Source organism: Scyliorhinus canicula, chromosome 11 (assembly GCF_902713615.1).
Source record: "Scyliorhinus canicula chromosome 11, sScyCan1.1, whole genome shotgun sequence".
Taxonomy (NCBI): Eukaryota; Metazoa; Chordata; class Chondrichthyes; order Carcharhiniformes; family Scyliorhinidae; genus Scyliorhinus; species Scyliorhinus canicula.
In genome coordinates this window covers 74,220,033-74,241,444 of record NC_052156.1, presented here as the reverse complement: position 1 = coordinate 74,241,444, position 21,412 = coordinate 74,220,033, and the positions used below count along the sequence as shown (strand labels likewise).

Genomic DNA, 21,412 nt, shown 5'->3' with positions numbered 1-21,412 from the left:
TCCTTCCTAACCTCTGCACTGCACTATTGCTGGGCCTGGATTTCCAGTGCAATCTCCAGAGCCCCACCCTCAAATTCGGCGGGACCCTACCTCCACTCACCGTTTGCGGCCTCGCAACCCTCAAGGTTGACCCCCCCCTCCCTCTTTGCAAACCCGTTGCCACCAGGAGCAGACGGTACAGCGCCCAGGACAAGGCCTTCATCAGATCTGAGGTCCAGCGGCTGCTTTGGGAGGGGATAATCGAGGCCAGCAACAGCCCCTGGAGAGCCCAAGTGGTAGTAGTTAAAACTGGGGAGAAACACAGAATGGTCGTGGACTACAGCCAGACCAGTTCGACGCGTACCCCCTCCCACGCAAATCTGATATGGTCCATCAGAATGCGCAGTACCAGGTCTTCTCAACAACTGACATGAAATCCACCTACCACCAGCTCCCCATCCGTAAATCGGACCTCCATACACTGCCTTCAAGGTGGACGGTCGGCTCTATCACTTTCTTAGGGTTCCCTTTGGCGTCACGAACGGGGTCTCAGTCTTCAAAAGGGAGATGGACTGAATGGTCGACCGGTACGGTTTGCGGGCCACGTTTCCGTACTTAAATAATGTCACCATCTGCGGCCATGATCAGCAGGACCACGATGCCAATCTCGTTAAATTCCTCCGCACCGCTACTCTTCTCAATCTTACGTATAATAAAGAGAAGTGTGTGCTCAGCACGACCCGCTTAGCCATCCTCGGCTATATAGTCCAGAACGGACTTCTGGGGCCCGATCCCGACTGCATGCGCCCCCTCATGGAGCTTCCCCTCCCCCACTGTCCCAAGGCCCTCAAACGCTGCCTGGGGTTCTTTTCGTACTAGGCCAATGGGTCTCAATCTATGCGGACAAGGCCCGCCCACTCATACAGTCCACCCAATTTCCCCTCGCGGCCGAGGCACAACAGGCCTTAGCCCGGATCAGAGCAGTCATAGCCAAGGCCGGGATGCACGCAATAGATGAGACACTGCCCTTTCAAGTAGAAATCGACGCTTCAGATGTCGCCCTTGCCGCCACTCTAAACCAGGCAGGCAGACCCGTGGCATTCTTTTCCCGCACCCTTTCCCGCCTCTGAAATTCGGCATTCATCCGTTGAAAAAGCCCAGGCCATCGTTGAAGCGGTGCGGCATTGGAGGCATTACCTGGTTGGCAGGAGATTCACTCTCCTCACTGACCAACGGTCGGTAGCCTTCATGTTCAATAACACACAGCGGAGCAAGATCAAAAACGATAGAATCTTGTGGTGGAGAATCGAGCTCTCCACCTATAATTACGAGATTTTGTATCGCCCCGGAAAGCTCAGCGAGCCCCCAGACGCCCTCTCGCGAGGCACATGTGTCAGCGCACAAGTAGACCGACTCCGGGCCCTACACGGCAGCCTTTGTCACCCGGGGGTCACTCGATTGTACCACCTCGTCAACGCTCGCAACCTGCCTTCCTCCGTCAAGGAAGTACGGACAGTCACCAGAGACTGCCAGGTCTGTGCGGAATGCAAGCCGCACTTCTACCGGACGGACTGTGCACGCCTGGTGAAGGCCTCCCGCCCCTTTGAACGCCCGCCCTTTAAACCCATCACAACACATATATTCTCAGTGTGGTCGATGAGCACTCCAGATTCCCCTTCGTCATCCCATGCCCGGATATGACGTCTGCCACCGTCATCAAGGCCCTACGGTCCAGGAACCTCCCAGCCTCTCGCTGGCAGGAGGTCCTCCCTGATACACTACACTCCATCCGGTCACTACTGTGCACCGCTACAAGTAACACACCCCATGAACGTCTTTTTACCTTCCCCAGGAAGTCCACATCCGGGGTGTCGCTCCCAACTTGGCTCGCAGCTCCAGGACCAGTCCTGCTCCGTAGGCACGTCCGACTCCACAAGGCGGACCCCTTGGTGGACAGGGTACACTTGCTCCACGCCAACCCCCAGTATGCCTACGTCGAGTTCCCCGACGACCACCAAAATACTGTCTCCCTCAGGGACCTAGCACCGTCGGGTTCCAACCAAACACACTTCCCCAACCATGCACCACACTCCCCTCCCCCGGCGCTCCCAACGTTAACCCCACCAGGTCCATCCCTCCTTCCCCTGCCCATGCAAGAGGATGAAGAAGATTTCGGCACGCTCCCAGGGTCATCTGACATCAGGCCAGCACCGACATCGGTGACACCAGCATCGCCAGCACCGACGTCGCCGCCACCGTTACATCGCTCCCAGCGAATCATCAATGCACCGGATCGACTGAACCTCTAATGGGCACCGGACCGTCAAAATGGACATTTTCTCATTTTCCCCACTCATTTTCTAAGACTCTATACGTAATTCTCAACACTGAATATAGTTCCACACCACCCCCGCTGGACTCACAGGGGGTGAATGTGGTGAACCACTGTGTACACCTGTATTAGGGGATATAAGGTAGGACCTGTACTACAGGTTCGCCGGTAGCCCCTGCCGGCTGGCTCCGCCCACTAGGAGCTGTATAAATATGCGTGTCCTCCATTGATTTGCCATTTCGCCAGCTGCAGCAGGAGGCCACGCACCTGACTGCAATAAAGCCACAGTTGTACCCAATCTGAGTCTTTGTGCAATTGATCGTGCATCAACAATTGACATGACAATAATTAACAATGCAGCTGACAAGACAATAACACCATGCAGACGTAACTGGATCCCGACCTCTTCCCTGTAGGTAACTTCATACAATGGTTGTCAACCTAACCTGCAGTGGTACTTGTTGGAAATCAGTGAAAAAACATCGAATGACAAGTCAATTCAAAAAGCAGCGGCAATTCTTGTGTACATGTGGATGAAACGTCCAAACTGATGTTTGACAGGATGCTCAATACATTTATTTTAAACAGCGGCCCTGGAAACAAAGTTATAGGAAAGTCCTGTCCAACTGCAACAATGTACAGCATGCAAAAACAGGACATATCCCTGCATTACAACAATCCAAATAGGCGTTATTGGCTGTGAAGCACACAAGAACAGCAAGGATGAGAACCATGCTATAAAAATTATAGCTCTTGCTGTTTTTTTGGTGGGTCAACATTTGTTTCTACACTGGTGCACAGATCGATCCGTAGAGGCCAGTAACTATGAACCAGAAAATCTGGATCCTTCAGCTCAAGTTTAGCAATCCTATTGCTAGGATATGGGAGCTGGATTTTTTCTTGTAAATACATTCAGCTGGTTCACAGATACCCAAATCCAACTGAAACACGCATCAGCACAAGACAATTTTCAATCCCATGAGGGCATTGTTCAGATCCAAATACCACTTTCTAAACAGCAGCTTTAGATCTAGTACAAGAACGGACATACCTCAACCTCCCACAAGGCTTTGGAGCTGGTCGCTGACGTAGCAGACTGCCGGCCAGTGGTTCGGAGAAATACATACTGCTTTTTCCGATATTCATCGCAGGTCAGAAACTTCTCCTGCTCTGCATGAAACAGTCTCACCACATCACCCTTGGAGAGAAAAAAAATTACCATTAATATCTTGCGAGTTAGTTCCCTTAGGTTTTGCATAGAAGACTGGGATAAGATATTCCTCACCATAGGTGGTATTCTTTCCGGGACTCATCAGATGGCAAAGTGTGCGAATACACTCGCCGTTGTGATACTGAGTCATAATGACGAAGGATACCTATATTAGTGGCTCAGCCATGGCTTCAATGGGTAGTCAGAGAGGAGTTCAAATATCGCTCAAGAAACTTGAACACGAAATCTGGACAGATGTTTCAGTGAAGTTCTAAGAGGAAGTTGCACTGTGCATGTGCCATCTCATTGAATGAGATGTTAAACTACGCCCCTGTCTGCATTCCCAGATGGACATAAAGAACCCAAGGCAGCATTTCAAAAGAGAAAACAAAGAGTAGGGCATCCCTCAGTAACATCACCATTGCTGCATGCAAATTGCTCACATATTCTTACGTTACACAGTGATTAACCTTGACAAGTACTTCCATATGACTTAGGAGCAGTAGACCATGGGCTCCTTCTGCTTATGGCCTCAACTGCACTTTCTGCCTACTGCTGCTACCTCTCAGCTCCCCTGTTCGTCAAGAATCTATTACTCTACCTATCGAAAAAATATGTCCGGCCCAGCCTCTACCAGTCTTTGGGGAAGAGAATTCCAATAGGCATTATAACCAACATTAGTGGCCAGCTTCAGGGCAAAAAGAAATAATGATCCATCAGTGCTCCTGCCCATCTACTTAAAAACCACTACTGGAAAGAGAGTTTGAATGGTTAGGAAGGATCAGACCTGGCTGAAATGCCACTGCACCAAAACAATTTATCAAACTGCATCGTGGGGACAACATATATGGCTACTTGAGCAGCAGTCTGAACAGTTGCTACTACCCGGAGAGCTGAACACAAAAAGGGGAAAAAAAATCTAGCCAGTCTTCAACCTTTTTGAAAATGTGCAACATTAATGCATTTTGATCAACTGAAAAACGTTGCAAATACTGAAAATTAACTCACCCCTTTCAAAATATCTTCCTTATTGTCACTCCATTTCATGAAAAGAACAATTTTCCAACTAGTGTTGCAATTCACAGAATTTACCTGGAACAAATGGCGCATTAAAAAGTCTTGATTATAGAAACACATTGAAATGGGTTTTGTCACAACATCAATAAAATGAAATTAAAAAGTCCATTTTGAAATGCCAGCATACAAGTCTTTGTCTGTAAAAAAAAAAGTGATATTAGCCCAGCATTGAACATTCCAGGGGCTTTGGAATTTTAAATATTAATGTTTAATAAGAGTCACAGGAATGGGCAGCATGGTGGCACAATGCACTGCTGCCTAATGGCACCAGGGACCTGGGTTCAATTCCAGCTTCGGGTGCCTGTCTGTGTGGAGTTGGCACGTTCTCCCCATGTCTGCAGAGGTTTCCTCCAGGTACTCCAGTTTCTTCCCACAGTTCAAAGATGGGCAGGATAGGTGGATTGGTCGTGCTAAATTGCCCACAGTGTACAAAAGGTTAGGTGGGGCTGTGGGGTTGCAGGAATAGGGTAGGGGAGTGGGCCTTGGAAGGGTGCTCGTTCGAGGGGGCCGGTGTCAACCCAATGGGCCAAATGGCCTCCCTCTGCAGTGTAAGGATTGTATGAATAGAGGACACGTCATTATTTCTCCCAATAGTCCGGGGTAGTGCCATGATGGAAAAGTGGGCTGTCAAATAAGTAAAAGGTGAATTTTGTGCGGTTCTCCTAAATTCCTGCCACAACTGGTGAAAACCACAAAGAAACGGCACATATTTGTTCCTGACGAAACTCTGACAATCAGGAGAACTTCCTTGGAGGTTACTGGTGACAAATTATGTGTAGTAGAGTTGGTAAAAAGTCAGCATCAGCTTTGTAAGACTAGGGCAACTAGGGTGATTAGCACTGCTGCCTCACGGCGCCAAGGATCCGAGTTCAATCCCAGCCCCGAATCACTGTCCGTGTGGAGTTTACACATTCTCCCAGTGTCTGCATGGGTCTCACCCCCCACAACACAAAAGATGTGCAGGGTAGGTGGATTGGCCACGCTAAATTGCCCCTAAATTGGAAAATACAATTTTTAAAAAACCTTTGCAAGACTAAACAACATCTCTGAAAATAGAATGCTTCACAATGTCTCAAAACCTCCCTCACTATTAACTCTATGTTCGTCTCCCAATGAAAAAAGAAGGAAACAACAACAAACTCGATTGGCCGTTGCATGGCCAGGCACAAGTTCGGTAAGCAACGCATGAATTTTGTTTTTAAACGCATTTTATTCAAACTTGTATCAAAGTAGATTACAGCAAATAAACACCCCGGGAAACATTCTTCCCAACAATCAACTCTACAGTTTGTACAGATTTTCCTCCTTTTTCACCCCACCCCCGCGACGAACAGCTCCTCAAACACGGTCACAAACATCCCCCAGCTTTTCTTGAACTCCCCTGCTGAGCCCCTTAACTCATACTTTATCTTCTCTAACCGCAGGAAGTCGTACAGGTCACCTAACCATGCTGCTACTCCCGGTGGCGATGCCGACCACCGCTCCAGCAAAATTCGTCGCCATGCAATCAGAGAGGTGAAGGCCAAGTCATCGGCCTTCCTCCTCCCCATGAGCTCCGGCTTCTCTAAAACCCCAAATATCACCACCAAAGGGCCCGGGTCCACTCCCTCCTCCACTATCCTGGCTAAGACCGTGAACACTCCCACCCAGACTCTTCCCAATTTTTACAACACCAAAACATTTGCGCATGATTCGTTGGCCCCACCCACACCTCTCACACTCATCTACCCCCTGAAAGAACCCACTCATTTTCGCCCGAGTCATATGCACCCTGTGCATCACCTTGAACTGTATCAGGCTCAACCTTGCACAAGAGGAGGTGTTTACCCTTCTCAGTGCCTCACTCCATACTCCCCAATTGATCTCCATTCCCAACTCCGCTTCCCATTTCTCCTTGATCTTCACCACCCGCTCGCCTCCCTGCTCACCCAGCCACATATATATTCCCAGTTCTTCACTCCCCTTACTCATCCGGAAGCAGCAGTCGCTCTAGCAGGGTGTATCCCGGAAATCTAGGGAACCACTTCCAGACCTTTCGTGCAAAGTCGCGAACCTGTAAATACCTGAACTCACTACCCCTCGGCAGCGCTACCTTCTCATTTAGTTCCTCCAGACTTGGGATCCCTTCCTCCAAATACAAATCCCTCACCTTGACCAGCCCCACTTCCCTCCACCTCCTGTATACACTATCCATCCCTCCCGGCTCAAACCCATGATTCTCGCACAGCGACGTTGGCACTGACATCTCTTCCACCCTAAAATGTCTCCTCAGCTGACTCCATATCTTCACCGTGAACTGCACCACGGGGCTCCCTGAATATCTACTCGGAGCCATTGGCAATGCTGCCGTCATCATAGCCCTCAAACTAGACCCCTTACAAGATTCCTCCTCCATCCTAACCCACTCTACCCCTTCGCCTTCCCACCACCGCTGCATCTTGTCCACATTCGCCGCCCAATAATAATGAAGCAAGTTTGGCAACGCCAACCCCCCCTGCTGCCTCTACCTCTGCAGCAGGGTCCTCCCCACCCTCGGCACCTTCCCCGCCCATACAAAGTCAGAGATGATTGTGTCCACTTTCCGAAAAAAGGTCTTTGGTATAAAGATGGGGAGAAAGATAAACAAGAACCTCGGCAGAATATTAATTTTCACCACTTGGACCCTCCCCGCCAACGTTAAGTGCAGTGTATCCCAGCTTCTAAGATCCTCCCTGGCCTCCTCCACCAGCTTCGTTAAGTTCCACTTACAGAGCCCCGTCCAGTCCCTCGCTACCTGAATCCCCAAGTACCTAAACCTATCCATCGCCATCGTAAATGGCATCCCCTCTAAATTAGCCTGCTGCGCCAACTGATTCACCGGGAATACCTTGCTTATCCCTACATTCAGTTTGTATCCTGAGAACCCGCCAAACCTCCCCAACAGGCCCATAATTCTTCCCAGACTCTCCAACGGATCCGAAACATACAGCAGGAGATCATCAGCACAGAGCGACATCCAATGCTCCCTCTGTTCCCTCATTATCCCCTGCACTCTGCCGACCCACAGAGAGACATCGCCAACGGCTATATGGCCAGCGCAAACAGCAGCGTAAGTCAAAGCTTCGTGAGCTCATATCATTCGTCCTCACCCTCGCTCTTGGCGTCACATACAGCAACTGCACCCATGTCACAAATCTCAGCCCAAACCCAAACCTTCCCAAAACTTCGAACAAGTACCACCACTCCACCCGATCAAATGCTTTCTCCGCGTACATGGACACCACCACCTCCGGTACCAGAGCTCTCGGCAGATTCATCACCACATTCAACAGCCTTCTTATGTTACCCGTGAGCTGCCTGCCCTTCACAAATCCTATTTGATCTTCTGCAACCACCCCCGGGACACAATCCTCCACCCTCCCGGCCAACAACTTAGCCAATACTTTCACATCCGTGTTCAATAGTGATATGGGTCTATACGACCCACATTCCACCGGATCATTCCCTTTTTTTGGGATTAATGTGATTACTGCCTGCTTCATCGTCTCCGGCAACTCCCCCTTCTCCAGTGCTTTATTTAACGCCCCCAACAGATGTGGTGCCAGGTCCATCGCAAATTCCTTATAAAATTCTGCCCTGTACCCATCCGGCCCTTCCCTGACTTCATACCCCTGATACTATCCAGCACCTCCCTCAGCCCCAGGAGCCCCTCCAACGCCTGCTTCTTTGCTTCCTCCACCTGGGGAAATTCCAGTTCGTCCCCCTCCTCTCCTCCTGGGTCTGCCTCATAAAGTCCCTGGTAATAGTCTCTAAATGCCTCATTTATCTTCCCTGGCTCTGACACCATATCCCCAGCCCGGATCTTCAATATTTCCCTGGACGCAGCCTACCTCCGCAACTGGTGCGCCAGCATGTGGCTCGCCTTCTCCCCATACTCATAGTGCACCCCTCTTGCCCTACGCAGTTGCCCTACCGCCCTCCCCATTGTCAGCCTGTCAAATTGCCCCTGCAACGTTTTCCTCCTCGCCAATCCCTCCATGGTGGGCACCCTCGAATATTCCCTGTCCACCTCCACTATCTCGTTCAATAGACGGTCATGTTCCACCCTCCTTTCCTTATTCGCACAAACCGTAAATAAGATAATTTCTCCCCAGACCACTGCCTTCAGTGCTTCCCAAAAAATGCCCACCGACACCTCCCCATTCTGATTAACTCCACATAATCCCTAATCGCCAACCGCACCTTATCACAAAAACCTCCATCCGCCAACAGCCCAGAGTCAAACCTCCACCCCGGCCTCTGCTCTCGTCCCGTACTGATCTGAATATCCAGCCAGTGGGGTGCATGGTCATGCTCGGCCCCCTTCACCCCAACCAAAATCTCCCAACTCACTACAAAGTAATCAATCCTCGAATACACCTTATCGAGGTGTGAAAAGGAAAACTCCCTTCCCCCTGGGTTCTGAAAGCGCCATGGATCCACCATACCCATCCTCTCCATAAACCCCCACAGCTCCCTTGCCATTCATACCCTACCCATCGACCTGGGACTCGATCTATCCACCCTCAGCTCCAGGACACAGTTAAAATCTCCTCCCATGATCAACTGGTACGTGGCCAAATCCGGGATTGCTGCCAGCGACCCCCTCATAAAACCCACATCATCCCAATTTGCGGCATACACATTTACCAACACTACCGGTGCCCCTTCCAATACCTCACTCACAAATCTCCCATCTGGATCCCTCACCTCCTTCACACTCACAAATCCCATTTTTTTTGCTAATTAAAATCGCCACACCCCTCGAATTCGAATCAAACCTCCGAGTGAAAAACCTGCCCAACCCACCCACCCCTTCCTTAACCTAACCTGGTCCTTCACACGGAGGTGTGACTCCTGCAAAAAGACCACCCTGCTTTCAAGCTCCTGAGGTACACGAACACCCGCGACCTTTTAACCGGCCCATTCAGTAATGAATGTCTTCCAATGCGAACTGTATTTTGATCACATGCCATCAATTGCAAAAGCTCAAACAAAAATATAAATGTATTAAAACTGCAGCGGGCGCAGACACCATGTCATCAAGCTCCATTAACCACTCGTCTCAGTTCATTTCACTCCACCCAAGCCATCCACATGCAATGATTGCGAATACGGAGATCCATGTCCTGGACATGGTCGCATCACGGATCAGTTCATTTACTCAAGAGCAACCTGTGACAGAATTTGCGGTCAGCAACACGGTCGAATGTAAAAACACCCTGAACTGCACCATTAGTGTCTGCTGGTTCATTTAGTAGCCCTCTTATGTGTTGTAACCTCTGCATCCTAGGTCAGGTGATTACATGATCACATCACCAGAGGCATTTGGGAGATTTTCCCTCAGTTTCATCTGAGACCATGAGCAAGCAACACCTCTGCAATAAACTGATAACTGATTAAGTAGCCTACTGCATGGAAACCTGGTTATTCTTTCTTTATACTGTGAGTAAAAGTAAAACCTGTGCGCATATTTTTTTTTAAAAAAGAAAAACATGTTGGAGTCAGAGGTTGGAGGGTTTAAGTCTAATCCAGGGCTTGAGCAGGGAAGTTCAGCCGATATTTCAGTGCAGTACTGATGGTCTGGTACAGTTGCCTTTCTTTGAATCATACATAAAATCAACCTCTCGTTCTGATGATAAGTGGAGACTAAACATCATGCGAAGAACAACCCAGGAATAAATTTCTCCCTCATCCTGTACCAGTACAAATATGAACTGTTCATTTACCTTCCGACTACTTGGTGCATCTTGCTAGGCACAAAATGCCTACCACATTTGCATTAGCAACAGCCTTGGAAAAATAAAAATCTGTAAGCCAAGCATTTTGTCATGTGATAAACCACTGCATAAAAAGAAAGTTATTTTCTGACCTCTTTACATCCAGGATTGTCGACCAATTCACAGTTGCTGGCATGAAGCGGCTGTCCGGCATTGACCGGGTTTAACACCACCTTGTCACCAATCACAACCTGAAGGAGAAAAAACCATTTAAGGCAATGAATACATGTTTATCTCATGCCCAGAGTACTGAAGTTATTAAATAATAGAAAGCTTAAATCAGGCTCTTCAGACACACAACTAGGTCACCATATCCAAAAGAGATAACCGATTTACATGTTGCTGTCGAATCTCAAGTCTGGTTTATATTTTAATTGCCAATTTTCTACTCTCCTCCCCAGTGTGGTGAAAATAGAGTTCCCAAAGAGTTTGCTGCCCTCTGTCACCCTATCCACGTGGCCATTATTCATAGTAAGACTTTAGTTTGTTGGCAGGCTATTGGACTTTGGAAACATGGCAACGAAACATGACCTTTTTCTATCCCAAGGGTGCACACTCCTCTGATAAGGGCTACTAACGTCAATCAGAAGTGAGAACTCCTTTTAGAAAAAGCACCAAGGTTAAGTGCAGCACACTAATCACTACAATGCCCAGAGAGCCATCAGGGACTTTGAGTAGTCCATTGGGGTTGGGAGGGTAAAGCAAGCAGAGGATCTCATGACTGGTTGAAATATAATTCATAGGTTCCACATACACTACAGCATATAAGGCAGACATTTGACCAGTGGTGTCCTTCAGCTCAATCTTTGAAAGAAAACCCAGCATTTTGTGCATAAACCTGAATATTTCTCATCTTCAGCTCCAATTCGCTCTTAAAGCTTCCATCATGCTTTTAGATATCTCAGTGAAAAAAAAATCTCAAATCCCTTCAGATCTTTTGTCAATGATTTTGAATCTCTGACCTTTACTTGTCCTAGTCGTGGGAGGGAATACATTTTCTCCATCTATTTCATTAAAACCCATCATCTTGAAAGTGACAAGGTAACCATTCAACCGTCTCCATTGCAAGAACAGCAGTCCTGACTTTTATACAAGTTCTTCATCCTTGTCACATCCTGTTAAACCTCCTTTGCACCATTTCTAAGCCTCTACATCTTAACTGAAGTGTTGTGCACAGAATTGTCTGCACTACTCCAGCTGAGGCATAGCCAGTGATTCATAGAGTTTCCGCATATTCTATTCCTCTACTTGTAAATCCAAGTAACTTTTTCATCAATTTGCCCTGCCACCTTTAAGGATGCATCTCTTTGGCACCAAGGTCTCTCTGCTCATCCACACATTGTATTTTTTTTTTTTATTATTTTTTTTTATTAAGGGGCAATTTAGCGTGGCCAATCCACCTACTCTGCACATTTTTAGGTTGTGGGGGCGAAACCCACGCAGACACGGGGAGAATGTGCAAACTCCACACGGACAGTGACCCAGAGCCGGGATCGAACCTGGGACCTCAGCGCCGTGAGGCGGTTGTGCTAACCACTAGGCCACCGTGCTGCCCAATCCACACATTGTATAAATGTGCCATTTATGGTGGACGGTTTTCCCATGAATCGTGAATTCTTTCCTTCACATTTTTCCACATGGAAATCTATCTGCCATGCTTCTGCCCATTTCATCATTTTGTCATAAATCATTCTGAAGCCAGTGACATTCATCATCATGATCCATTACGTTTCTAAGCTCTTTGTCATCAGCGAACCTGTTAATGCTGCTCTCCACATACAAGTCTAGATAGTTTATCAAACCTGCAAAAGGTAATTGATATAAAAATGACTCCTGGGGAACTCCATTGCAGACACCTCCCAGTCTGAAAAATTGTCCATGTGTAGTTGTCCGTGAGCAAGTATTGGTGAATTGTCAGACAATACTCCTCATTCCGCATAAGAGCAGAAATGGAGAGTATGAGGGTCAGAGCTCAAGTTGAAACAAAACAAGAGAAAGCAGTTCAAAGGTGATGCCGGAGCCTCCATACATTCTATCTGTGTTAATCAGCGAAGTGTTACTTTATTCATTTGTTAAAATAATTTGTTCACGTTTGCACTAGTGAAATTCACAGATGGTAGTTTCCATTGTGTTTCCAATGATAAAATCTCCAATGCCTTTCGTTAACTGTCTACAAATTTAGTTCCTCAGTCTTTCAAAGGTCAGTTTGTTGGAGCTGCATGTGGCTGTTTTGGGCATCAGTTTCTTTGATTTTTCAAAAAATTCGGTGTCAAGTATTTAATCTGCATGATTTCAATGATGTGGGGTTAGTGGATCCATGTAATGAGTGAACAGCAGAAATATCTCCATATTTCATAACTGTTCCTATACTCCTTCCTATTTCTCATCGGTATGCTGCCGAATCTTACCTTACCACCACTTCTCCTGACTCTTCCACTGATGCTAAATTTTACTGCTCATACAAACATCTCCTCCAATGAAATATTGGAAAGACTGATAGCATTGTTTTCAGTCCCTGTTCCAAACTCCATTATCGAGCTACCAACTCCATCCCTCGCTCAGGAAACAGTGGGATTAAACCAATCTGTTCAAACCTTGGTGTCACATTTGATCCCGAGATCAGCTTCCAACCGGATACTTGCACCATCACTAAACCCACCTATTTTCCTTCACCCCCCATGTTGTCCAACTTCACGCCTCTCGCTGAAATTCTCGCTCATGCTTTCATCACCTCAAGACTCAACTATTCAAAAACGTTACTGGGTTCCAGGGATAGGGTGGAGATGTAGGCTTGGGTAGGGTGCCCTTTCCAAGGGCCGGTGCAGACTCGATGGGCCAAATGGCCTCTCTTCTGTACTGTAAGTTCTATGATTCCTGGCTGACCTCCCACATTCCAGGCTCGATAACCTTCAGGTCATCCAAAACTCTACTGTCCGTGTATTTATTCTGAGCAAGTTCCGCTCCCCTGTCAGTCTTGCACCTGTTGACCTACTTTGGGAGTCAAACAATGTCTTGACTTGAAATACTCATCCTGGATTTTCAAATCTTTCCATGGCTTTGCCTTTCCCCATCTCTTGTGATCTGCTCCAATCCTCAGAGATATATGCGCTCCTCTCATTTTGGCCACTCGTATAGCCCTGATTTTAATGGATCCACCATTGGTGGTGGTGCCTCAAGTTGCCTGGGCCCCGAGCTCTAGAATTTCCTCCCTACAGCTCTCTGTCGCTCTATCTTACCTTCCCCATTGAAACATACTTCTTTGACCAAACTTTTAGTCCTCTGTCCTAACAGAGGACCCGTGTGACTCTGTCATACTTTGATTTATAGTGCTCCTGTGAAGCACCTTGGGACTTGGTTTTATTCCATCAAAGGACATGATATAAAATATAAGTTGCTTTTGTTAAAAACATCTTATCCCTTGGTGGTTTAACCCAGGGCCATGCTCCACTCCACCCCAAGTGAGCTAAATCGGACTTCACTTACACTGTCACCTATGGATCGCAGCTTGTAGAATGGTTGGATGTAAAACCAGGAGCCTTCATTGCCAGCAGCATCCAGGGTGACCCTCATGGCATTCTTCTCCAACAGGGCTGGCAGTCGCTTGTTTACAGTCAGGTACTTGTTGCTTTTCAGATGCAACAACTGCAGAGTCATGAGATCATGTTAGCACACATGGGTAATGTATGCATGTATACATCTATACATGTACATGCATAAATAGAAATATATCGATGCACAACAGCATAAAATAGTGCAGCTTCAGATCAATGTGCACTTTGGAAAGGGGGAAAGAAGTCTGGCTTCTCAAATTGCACATTGCTATGGTGAATATGTTCAATACTCCCACTGTCATAGTGCGGACAACAATACTGCATCAGAATAAGCACATGCCATTGCTCTTAGAATTCCAGCTCAATGCACCACTAAAAGCAAATGTAGATGTCAAAATGATTGTGTATGGGCAAGATTTTCTTTGCACGTGCTGGGGACTGGTAATCACCCAGAGGCCAGCAATGTGGACATCAGCAACATGGGTACTTAGCCTGTAGAGACCTGGGCTTAGCTGTTGACACTTGGAGCTTTCAGACGGAGATAGACAGATTTTGTTTGTTGAAAAAGGATACAAAAGGAACATCAATCAGCGCAGCGGGTAAATGGAGCGGAGGTGCAGATCACCCGTGGCCTGATCAAATGGGATAGCAGGTTGGAGGGGTTGAATGGCCAACACTTTCTCCTACATTGATGGGGGATGGTTCAGGCCAAAAATAAAAATTGCAACTTTGGCACATGACAAGCTCAGTTTTCTCTCCTGCCAAATGTACAATGCATCGAAATGGAAGAGAATACGACCAGAACCGCTTCTCTACAAGATGCATCTGAACACTACAAGAGCACGCTAAGCACAATGGCAGAGTTAAATTTTTTACTGCACGGAAATAATTGACTTTTGCAAGAGGTCAGCTTGCTCAGGGTGTGTTAATTATCACATCCACACGGAGCGATTGGTGCTCACAAACCAGGTGACACATATTGCAACTAATTAGAAGCTAAACTTGGAGCTATTTTCAGATATGTGCCTCAATGCTTCACAGTTTAAAGGTTTCTTATTATATTTTCCACTTAAAGCATTTAATTTTAGGAGATCGCTTTTTGATTACCAATTACCAGATCTCAAGCTACTTCTGAAACACTAGGCTCCAGGATGAAGTACCTTACTTTAAATCTATACTGCAGTATATTGTCAACATGGAGTCAAATTGATCATTTGACCCCTCTTCTCTCGCCATGTCCAAACTCATTCTCATCAGCCCATTATTTGAGCCGGGGGGGGGGAAAGAGAGAGTGGGCAGTGGGGAAGCGAGGGGGCAAGAGATTCCACTCAAATTGCACATAAATGACTGACTGGTATATGATGAAAAGACAGTAACAATTGTAATTATTGACAGTAATGATTGATAGCGAGAGCAAGACAGCTTCTTTACTCTGACCAGCCACATACATGGGAGTCCACAACACCAAGCCTATCATTTATATTAATATGAGAGAAGAGTCTTCTCCATGGTGACTTCAGATGGATTCTTTACACGATTGTTTTTATATAATATTTACAAGACAACGCAGTATCAAATGGAAAGTAGTTGTACTTGGTGGCCCCATTGCAGCATGAATGAAGGATCAGGTGCCCGTATTGGCACCCCAGTGTGAATTCTACATTGCTGCTGAGTCAGGGCCAGTGTTGTTTGGCATAGACATGACAACGGCTGATGTGAAATGAAACGATGCTCTCCATCATTATAGCCGTCATGTAAACGTTAACTTATTGCTGATCAAACACTTCCATTAGAAACAAACACTTTACTGCCACCAGCTGAGTTTCAACAATTCCCACCGGATAACTCTTTCTTCAGAATCTGAAGTAACGTTTCAGATGTACTCTTCCTTTCCCCCTTTTAAATACCAAGTGGCCTTCTGTGTATTTGTGGAGTTTTGTTTCAAATTCGCAAAATGTTTCTCATTTTAATCATGACTTTCAAAATCGCAGTAATGTGCAAAACGATCTGGAAATTTATTTCCACTTTAAAATTTGGCACCCACGGAACAATGCAACTGTAACAATCAGACACGAGGAGTAATATGGTTGTCCTGTACCACACTTGCCTGAATAACATTGCCGTATTGGATAATCGTTCCTAGTAGCTTCCGGTTTTCGGATTCATTCTGCTTCTTTTCCAGGTCAGAAGCATGCTGTGGAGACAGTTTGGAAACATCAGTACCACTTCAGATCTTCAATTCAGCGCGAGAGCACACACTTTACTTCTAAATACTAGGTAGAAATTGCCCCTTACCGTAATCCATTGCACAGCCACACTGTCAGGCAGAAGGTCCTTGGGTCCATCTAGCCCAAACCACAGAATTCTCTCGCCTCTGTGCCCCGGCCAATCTTTATTCTTAACACACTATTTCTGAGACAGATTAACTGATTACCACTGCTCTGGTGTTTGTCAGGTGCTTGCAGCTCCATTTCCGACATGACACCAATGATTACTCTTCAAAAGCACTTAATTGGCCGGAGAGAAAGCATTGAGGGTGTCCTGGAGTCACAAAAGGCTCTACATAAATGCACTTTCATTCCTTATTGCCCAGTTTTGTTTTTTTAAGAAACGTAATTATTGCGCACTGCATTTTCGGGGGTGGGCAGAAACAGATTTAGGTAGGTAAATATGAAATTGTAGATTCAATATGAAGTAATCATTCATTTTGGAAAATATAAGAGTGTTTAATATTCCTGGAGTTAAGAAACCCCAAAAGTTAATTCCAGAAACCACTTCCCACACAATAAATAAAAACTACAGGTGGAATTTTCCGGTCCCCATGGTATATTTTCTGGCAGCAGAGAGGGCCCTGCCATTTGCCGGCAGAATTTTCAGTCCCACCGATGTCTACAGGGTTTTGCATGCCCTGCACCCTGTCACCGGGTGACGCACCTCCCATGGGGGCGGGATTGGCAGGGCTGGAAGATCACGCCAGTGGGAAGGGACGGAAACTGTTGGCGCATGTCATATCCAGAGAGTAATTCAGTCAACAGGGCAAAAGTTGCACATAAAGAAGTCACCAATAGCACAACGGAGGCTCATGGCCTTCCAGAGTAAAAAGGATTGCATTTATATGGTGCCCATCACTACCAACATAGGTCAGAAAGCACTTTGCAGCCAATGATGTACTTCATTAGTCACTTGCTGCTATATTTCCTAAACTATGACAACTTGCGCACACAGCCATCTCACACAAACAGCAATATGATAATGTCTAGATAATCTGTTTTTGTGATGTTGATGGACGGATAAATATTGGCCAGGACACCAGATATAACTTCCCTGCTGTTGTTCAAAATAGTGCTATGGGTTATTTTTTTAACCCCACATCAAACTAGAGGGAAGACGGGGCCTTGGTTTAACGTCTCAGCTGGAAGATAGCACCTCCGACAGTGCAGCATTCCCTCAGAACAATACGGAGTGTCAGCCTTGATTTGTCTGTTCAGGCCCTGGACTGGGACATGAACCCTAACCTCCTGACCTATAACCTTCTGACTCAGGAGGTGAGTGCGGCCCAGTGAGCCACAGCTGATACACAAGGCAGATGCCAACATTTGGGGCAAGGCTTGAGTGCAGGGACTAACATTAAAATCCAGCACAAACATCGCATTATAGTACAACTTCAGGTTTGCGCAATGTGTGCCAAAAATTAAATTAAGAGTTGAAAGAAAAAGTCAGAGTACTAATGAGTTTCTATTTCCTTTCAAGATTTTGGTGCTTAACGTTTTATCCTGTGTGTGCATTCCATTGTATTTTCTTTTTCAAACTGAGCAGTTCTGAAAAACATCTATGCAGTTTGTTCTTTAGGGGCTCAACACATCTCACTGAAAATCAGCAGTATGTGACCTTGGGAAAACTGGTAGCTTTCAACGTCTGAACTGATTCGCCAAAAGGAGAGAAGAGAAAACCTGCATTTTATTGAGCCTTTCATTGCTCACGGCACCAGAAGCGAGTTACATCCAATGAAGCACTTTTGGCATAGAATCACTGTTGCGTTTTTGGATAACAGCCAATTTGTGCACAGCATGGGCCACCAAACAGCCATGAGATAATGACCAGATAATCGTAGTGTCAGTGATGTTGGTTGATGGATAAATATTGACCAGGTCACTGTAATAATATGTAGACTGACATGTAATTAAGCGGTTAACCAGAACACCCGGCTGTGGCACGACATCTAGAGGGCACTACACAATTCATTATAAAACCAGACACACACTAGGCCCTCCCTCTCACTCCTGGCAGGGACTGTAGGATTAGCACCAGAATAGTTTAGATCTCAGGCTGGGTCACCACATGTGGCCTAGATCCCAGTTACACAGTTAGTCATTATCACGGAGTTACTAGAGTTAGATCAGCAGAGTGTCAAACTCATTTATCTAGTTGTTGTTCCTGAATAAATCCTTTCAACTTGCTTCAAGGACTGGAGTGTCTTTCAACATAGTTTATGGTCAGTAGAAACTTGTGTTAATCAAACAGCATAACATAATAGTCACCAAAAGAACTCCTCCGCTTTTCCAATAGCAATGTGAAAAGAAGGAGGGGTTTGTTAATCAAGCTGTCTCATCTGAAAGACGGCACCTCAATGCTCAGTATCACCCGTGCAAGTCTCAGGATAGGGACCTCAGATTCAGAAGTGCGAGAGCTACCACTGAACCAATACTTCATCATTGTCTCCTAGTTTTCAACATTGTATTCTTCCCTTGGTCCATCATTACATCCACAATTTACACTTGTTTGCTGTTGAAGCTGGCTCAGCATTGAGTAGCTGCGGTATGAAGCATGAAGAATTCAAAAATCCCTTCACATTGGTTCTTGTTGAAACTGCCAATATGGAATTGAAGGAGTGCTCTCTTTCTGCATAGACTCTTCAACACTGTTTATGACAGACATGAAAACTGCCTTCAACTTTCCCTTCACTAAAGCATGAATGCAACATAAAGCTGCACCAGATGCAGTGGAAATCTAGACCAACACAGTTAGCAGCAAATGCAGAACAGGATGCCACATTGAATATATTAATAGATGCTAATGTTTGCATATTGCACATACTTCCTCTAAACATCAAAATATAGTGCATTTTATGGCTCACCATAAGCAATGCCACAGGGTACTCCAGTATATAATTTTCAAAATATTGTTGCACAGAACGTGTACATTATTGGCAAAGCCAGTATTTATTGTCCATTCCCAATTGCCCTCAAAAAGATGGTGGTGAGCAACCTTCTTAAACTGATGCAGTCCTGATGTGGTGCAGGGACATCCACAGTGCAGTTAGGAAGGGGGTTCCAGTATTCTGACCCAAGGATGGCGTCTGGCTTGGAGGAGAGCTCGCAGAATTCTCAGCCTCTGACCTGATGTTGTAGCCACAACATTTGTACAGTTGGACCAGTTCAGTGGTAATCCCCAGAATATTGGTGGTGGAGGTTACAGTAATGGCACGGCTGTTGAATGCCAAGGAGAGATGGGTGGATTCTCTCCTATTGGAGCTGGTCATTGCCTGTGTTACAACACCCTGGACTAGTGCGCAGTCAATTCCAGCTCCACTTGACCCAGAGTCACACCGCCAGTGAAGTTAGAGTTATTTAAAAACTCAAGGTCTTTGGTGGAGTCCAATAAACGACAGTTTTGTGACTTTAAAACATGAACAACCTTTTATTATTATTAGTCGCTTTGATTAAACCAACGGAAAATGCAGCCGATGACACACACAGACAAATCACAGAAGGGAAAGGGGGTGAAAAGGGAAAGAAAATGTTAATAAAGTAAAAGAAAAGGGATCTTTGATTCACAGGCACAACTTCCAGTTAATGTCTTTCTGAAGTTCATGCTTACAGTTTGGTCCTTCCTTCCAAGTGTGGCAAGATCTTGTCAGGCAAGGTTGTCTACCTTGCCTGCAGACTAAGCATCATTTCAGGTTAATGGCACACTGTTTTCAAAACAATAAATCAGTTATTTTACTCAGGCCCTAAAGAGCCACAAGATGCTGGTTTTGATATATTTAAAAGATCTTCAGCATCCACCCACAGGCAGCAAACAGCAGAGAGCAGAGAGAAAACAGCTCCCTTCACTTCAGAAAGATTCTCTCTGAAACATCACCCAGCAGGAACCAATCACTGACTGTTGCCAGGCAGAACACTGCCGCTGACCAACCCATTGCTCAATCAAACTGATTCCCTCCAAAACCAGTTCCCATCATCAGCTTGGTGCCGAGGAGTCTGACTTCTCCTCTCCTAACACAAAGCCTGAGAATTCAGTATCCTGGCAAGCAGGCTGTTTTAAACTTGGGAGTCTTCTGCTTTCCTCTCACTACGTAAGAGGCACATCCCAATTATTCATCCACGGACCAATATAATAAAATAAAATGGTAACAAAGGGCAGGAAGGTCTTTTACACCTGACACTTCTGAGGCACAAATGTAACTTCCCACTTATCAGCCCAAGACTGAATGTTGCCCAGATCTTGCTGTATATGGGAGTTGCAAAATGTGTGGAATATCATGCAATCATCAGCAAGCATCCCCATTTCTGACCTTATGATGGCGAGAAGGTCATTGATGAAGCAGCTGTAGATCACTGGGTCAACTCCTGCAGTGATGTCCTGGTACGGAGATGAATGACCACCAAAAACAACAACCATCTTCTGTTATGCTCAGCAGGGCTCAAATCAGTGGAGTGTTTTCCCCCCCAATTCCTAGGGCTCCTTGACGCCACATTTGATGTCAAGTGCAAACACTCATCTCTGATGTTCATGTGTGATGAATGTAGGAATTTCAGATATATATTGTATTATATGTAACGGGTGCAATAATGATTAAAATTACCCCTTAACGTCCAAAAGGTTAAGTGGGGTTACTGTGTTATGGGGATAGGGTGGAGGCATGGGCTTGAGTAGGGTGCTCTTTCTAAGAGCCAGTAGAGACTCGATAGGCCAAATGGACGCCTTCTGCACTGTAAATTCTATGATTTTATAAGTGCGCAAACAGTTGAAGCTGACAGGGCAAGTGAGAAAGCAGCTAAAAAGGCACCAGGGATCCTGGACTTTATAAATAGAGGCAGAGAGAATAAAAGCAGGTAAGTTATGAAGAACTTTTATAAAACACTGGTTTGGCCTCAACCCAACAACTCTGTCCCATTCTGGGCACCACGCATCAAGTAGGATGTGAAGGCTTTAAAGACAGTGCAGAAAGTATTTAAGACAATAGGATAAAGGATGAGGGATGTCAGTTATGTGGCTAGTTTGGGGAAGGTAGGGCTTATCAATAAGAGAAGAGAGGGTTGAGTGGAGATTTAATAGAGCTATTCAAAATCAGGGGGCCAGACAGGGTAGGGAAAGACAAACTGTGTGGTGGACGCAGATTCAATCCAGGCTTTCAAAAAGTAAATTGGATAAAGCTTTGTCAGATAACAGAGAAAGGGTGGGT

General features: G+C 46.0%; 1 protein-coding gene across 4 annotated transcripts in view; it reads right to left on the bottom strand.

The window, feature by feature from the left end:
* The window catches only part of LOC119973141 (inositol 1,4,5-trisphosphate receptor type 1), a 624,311-nt gene that overhangs the window by 424,056 nt on the left and 178,843 nt on the right, over positions 1-21,412 (bottom strand). For all 4 annotated transcript variants that reach the window (XM_038810748.1, XM_038810749.1, XM_038810750.1 and 1 more), the window contains 5 exons: positions 16,055-16,141; positions 13,880-14,038; positions 10,489-10,587; positions 4,530-4,613; positions 3,363-3,509 (listed from right to left, as the gene is read on the bottom strand). In XM_038810748.1, the coding sequence (XP_038666676.1) occupies positions 3,363-3,509; positions 4,530-4,613; positions 10,489-10,587; positions 13,880-14,038; positions 16,055-16,141 (576 nt within the window). The remainder of the gene's footprint in view (positions 1-3,362; positions 3,510-4,529; positions 4,614-10,488; positions 10,588-13,879; positions 14,039-16,054; positions 16,142-21,412) is intronic.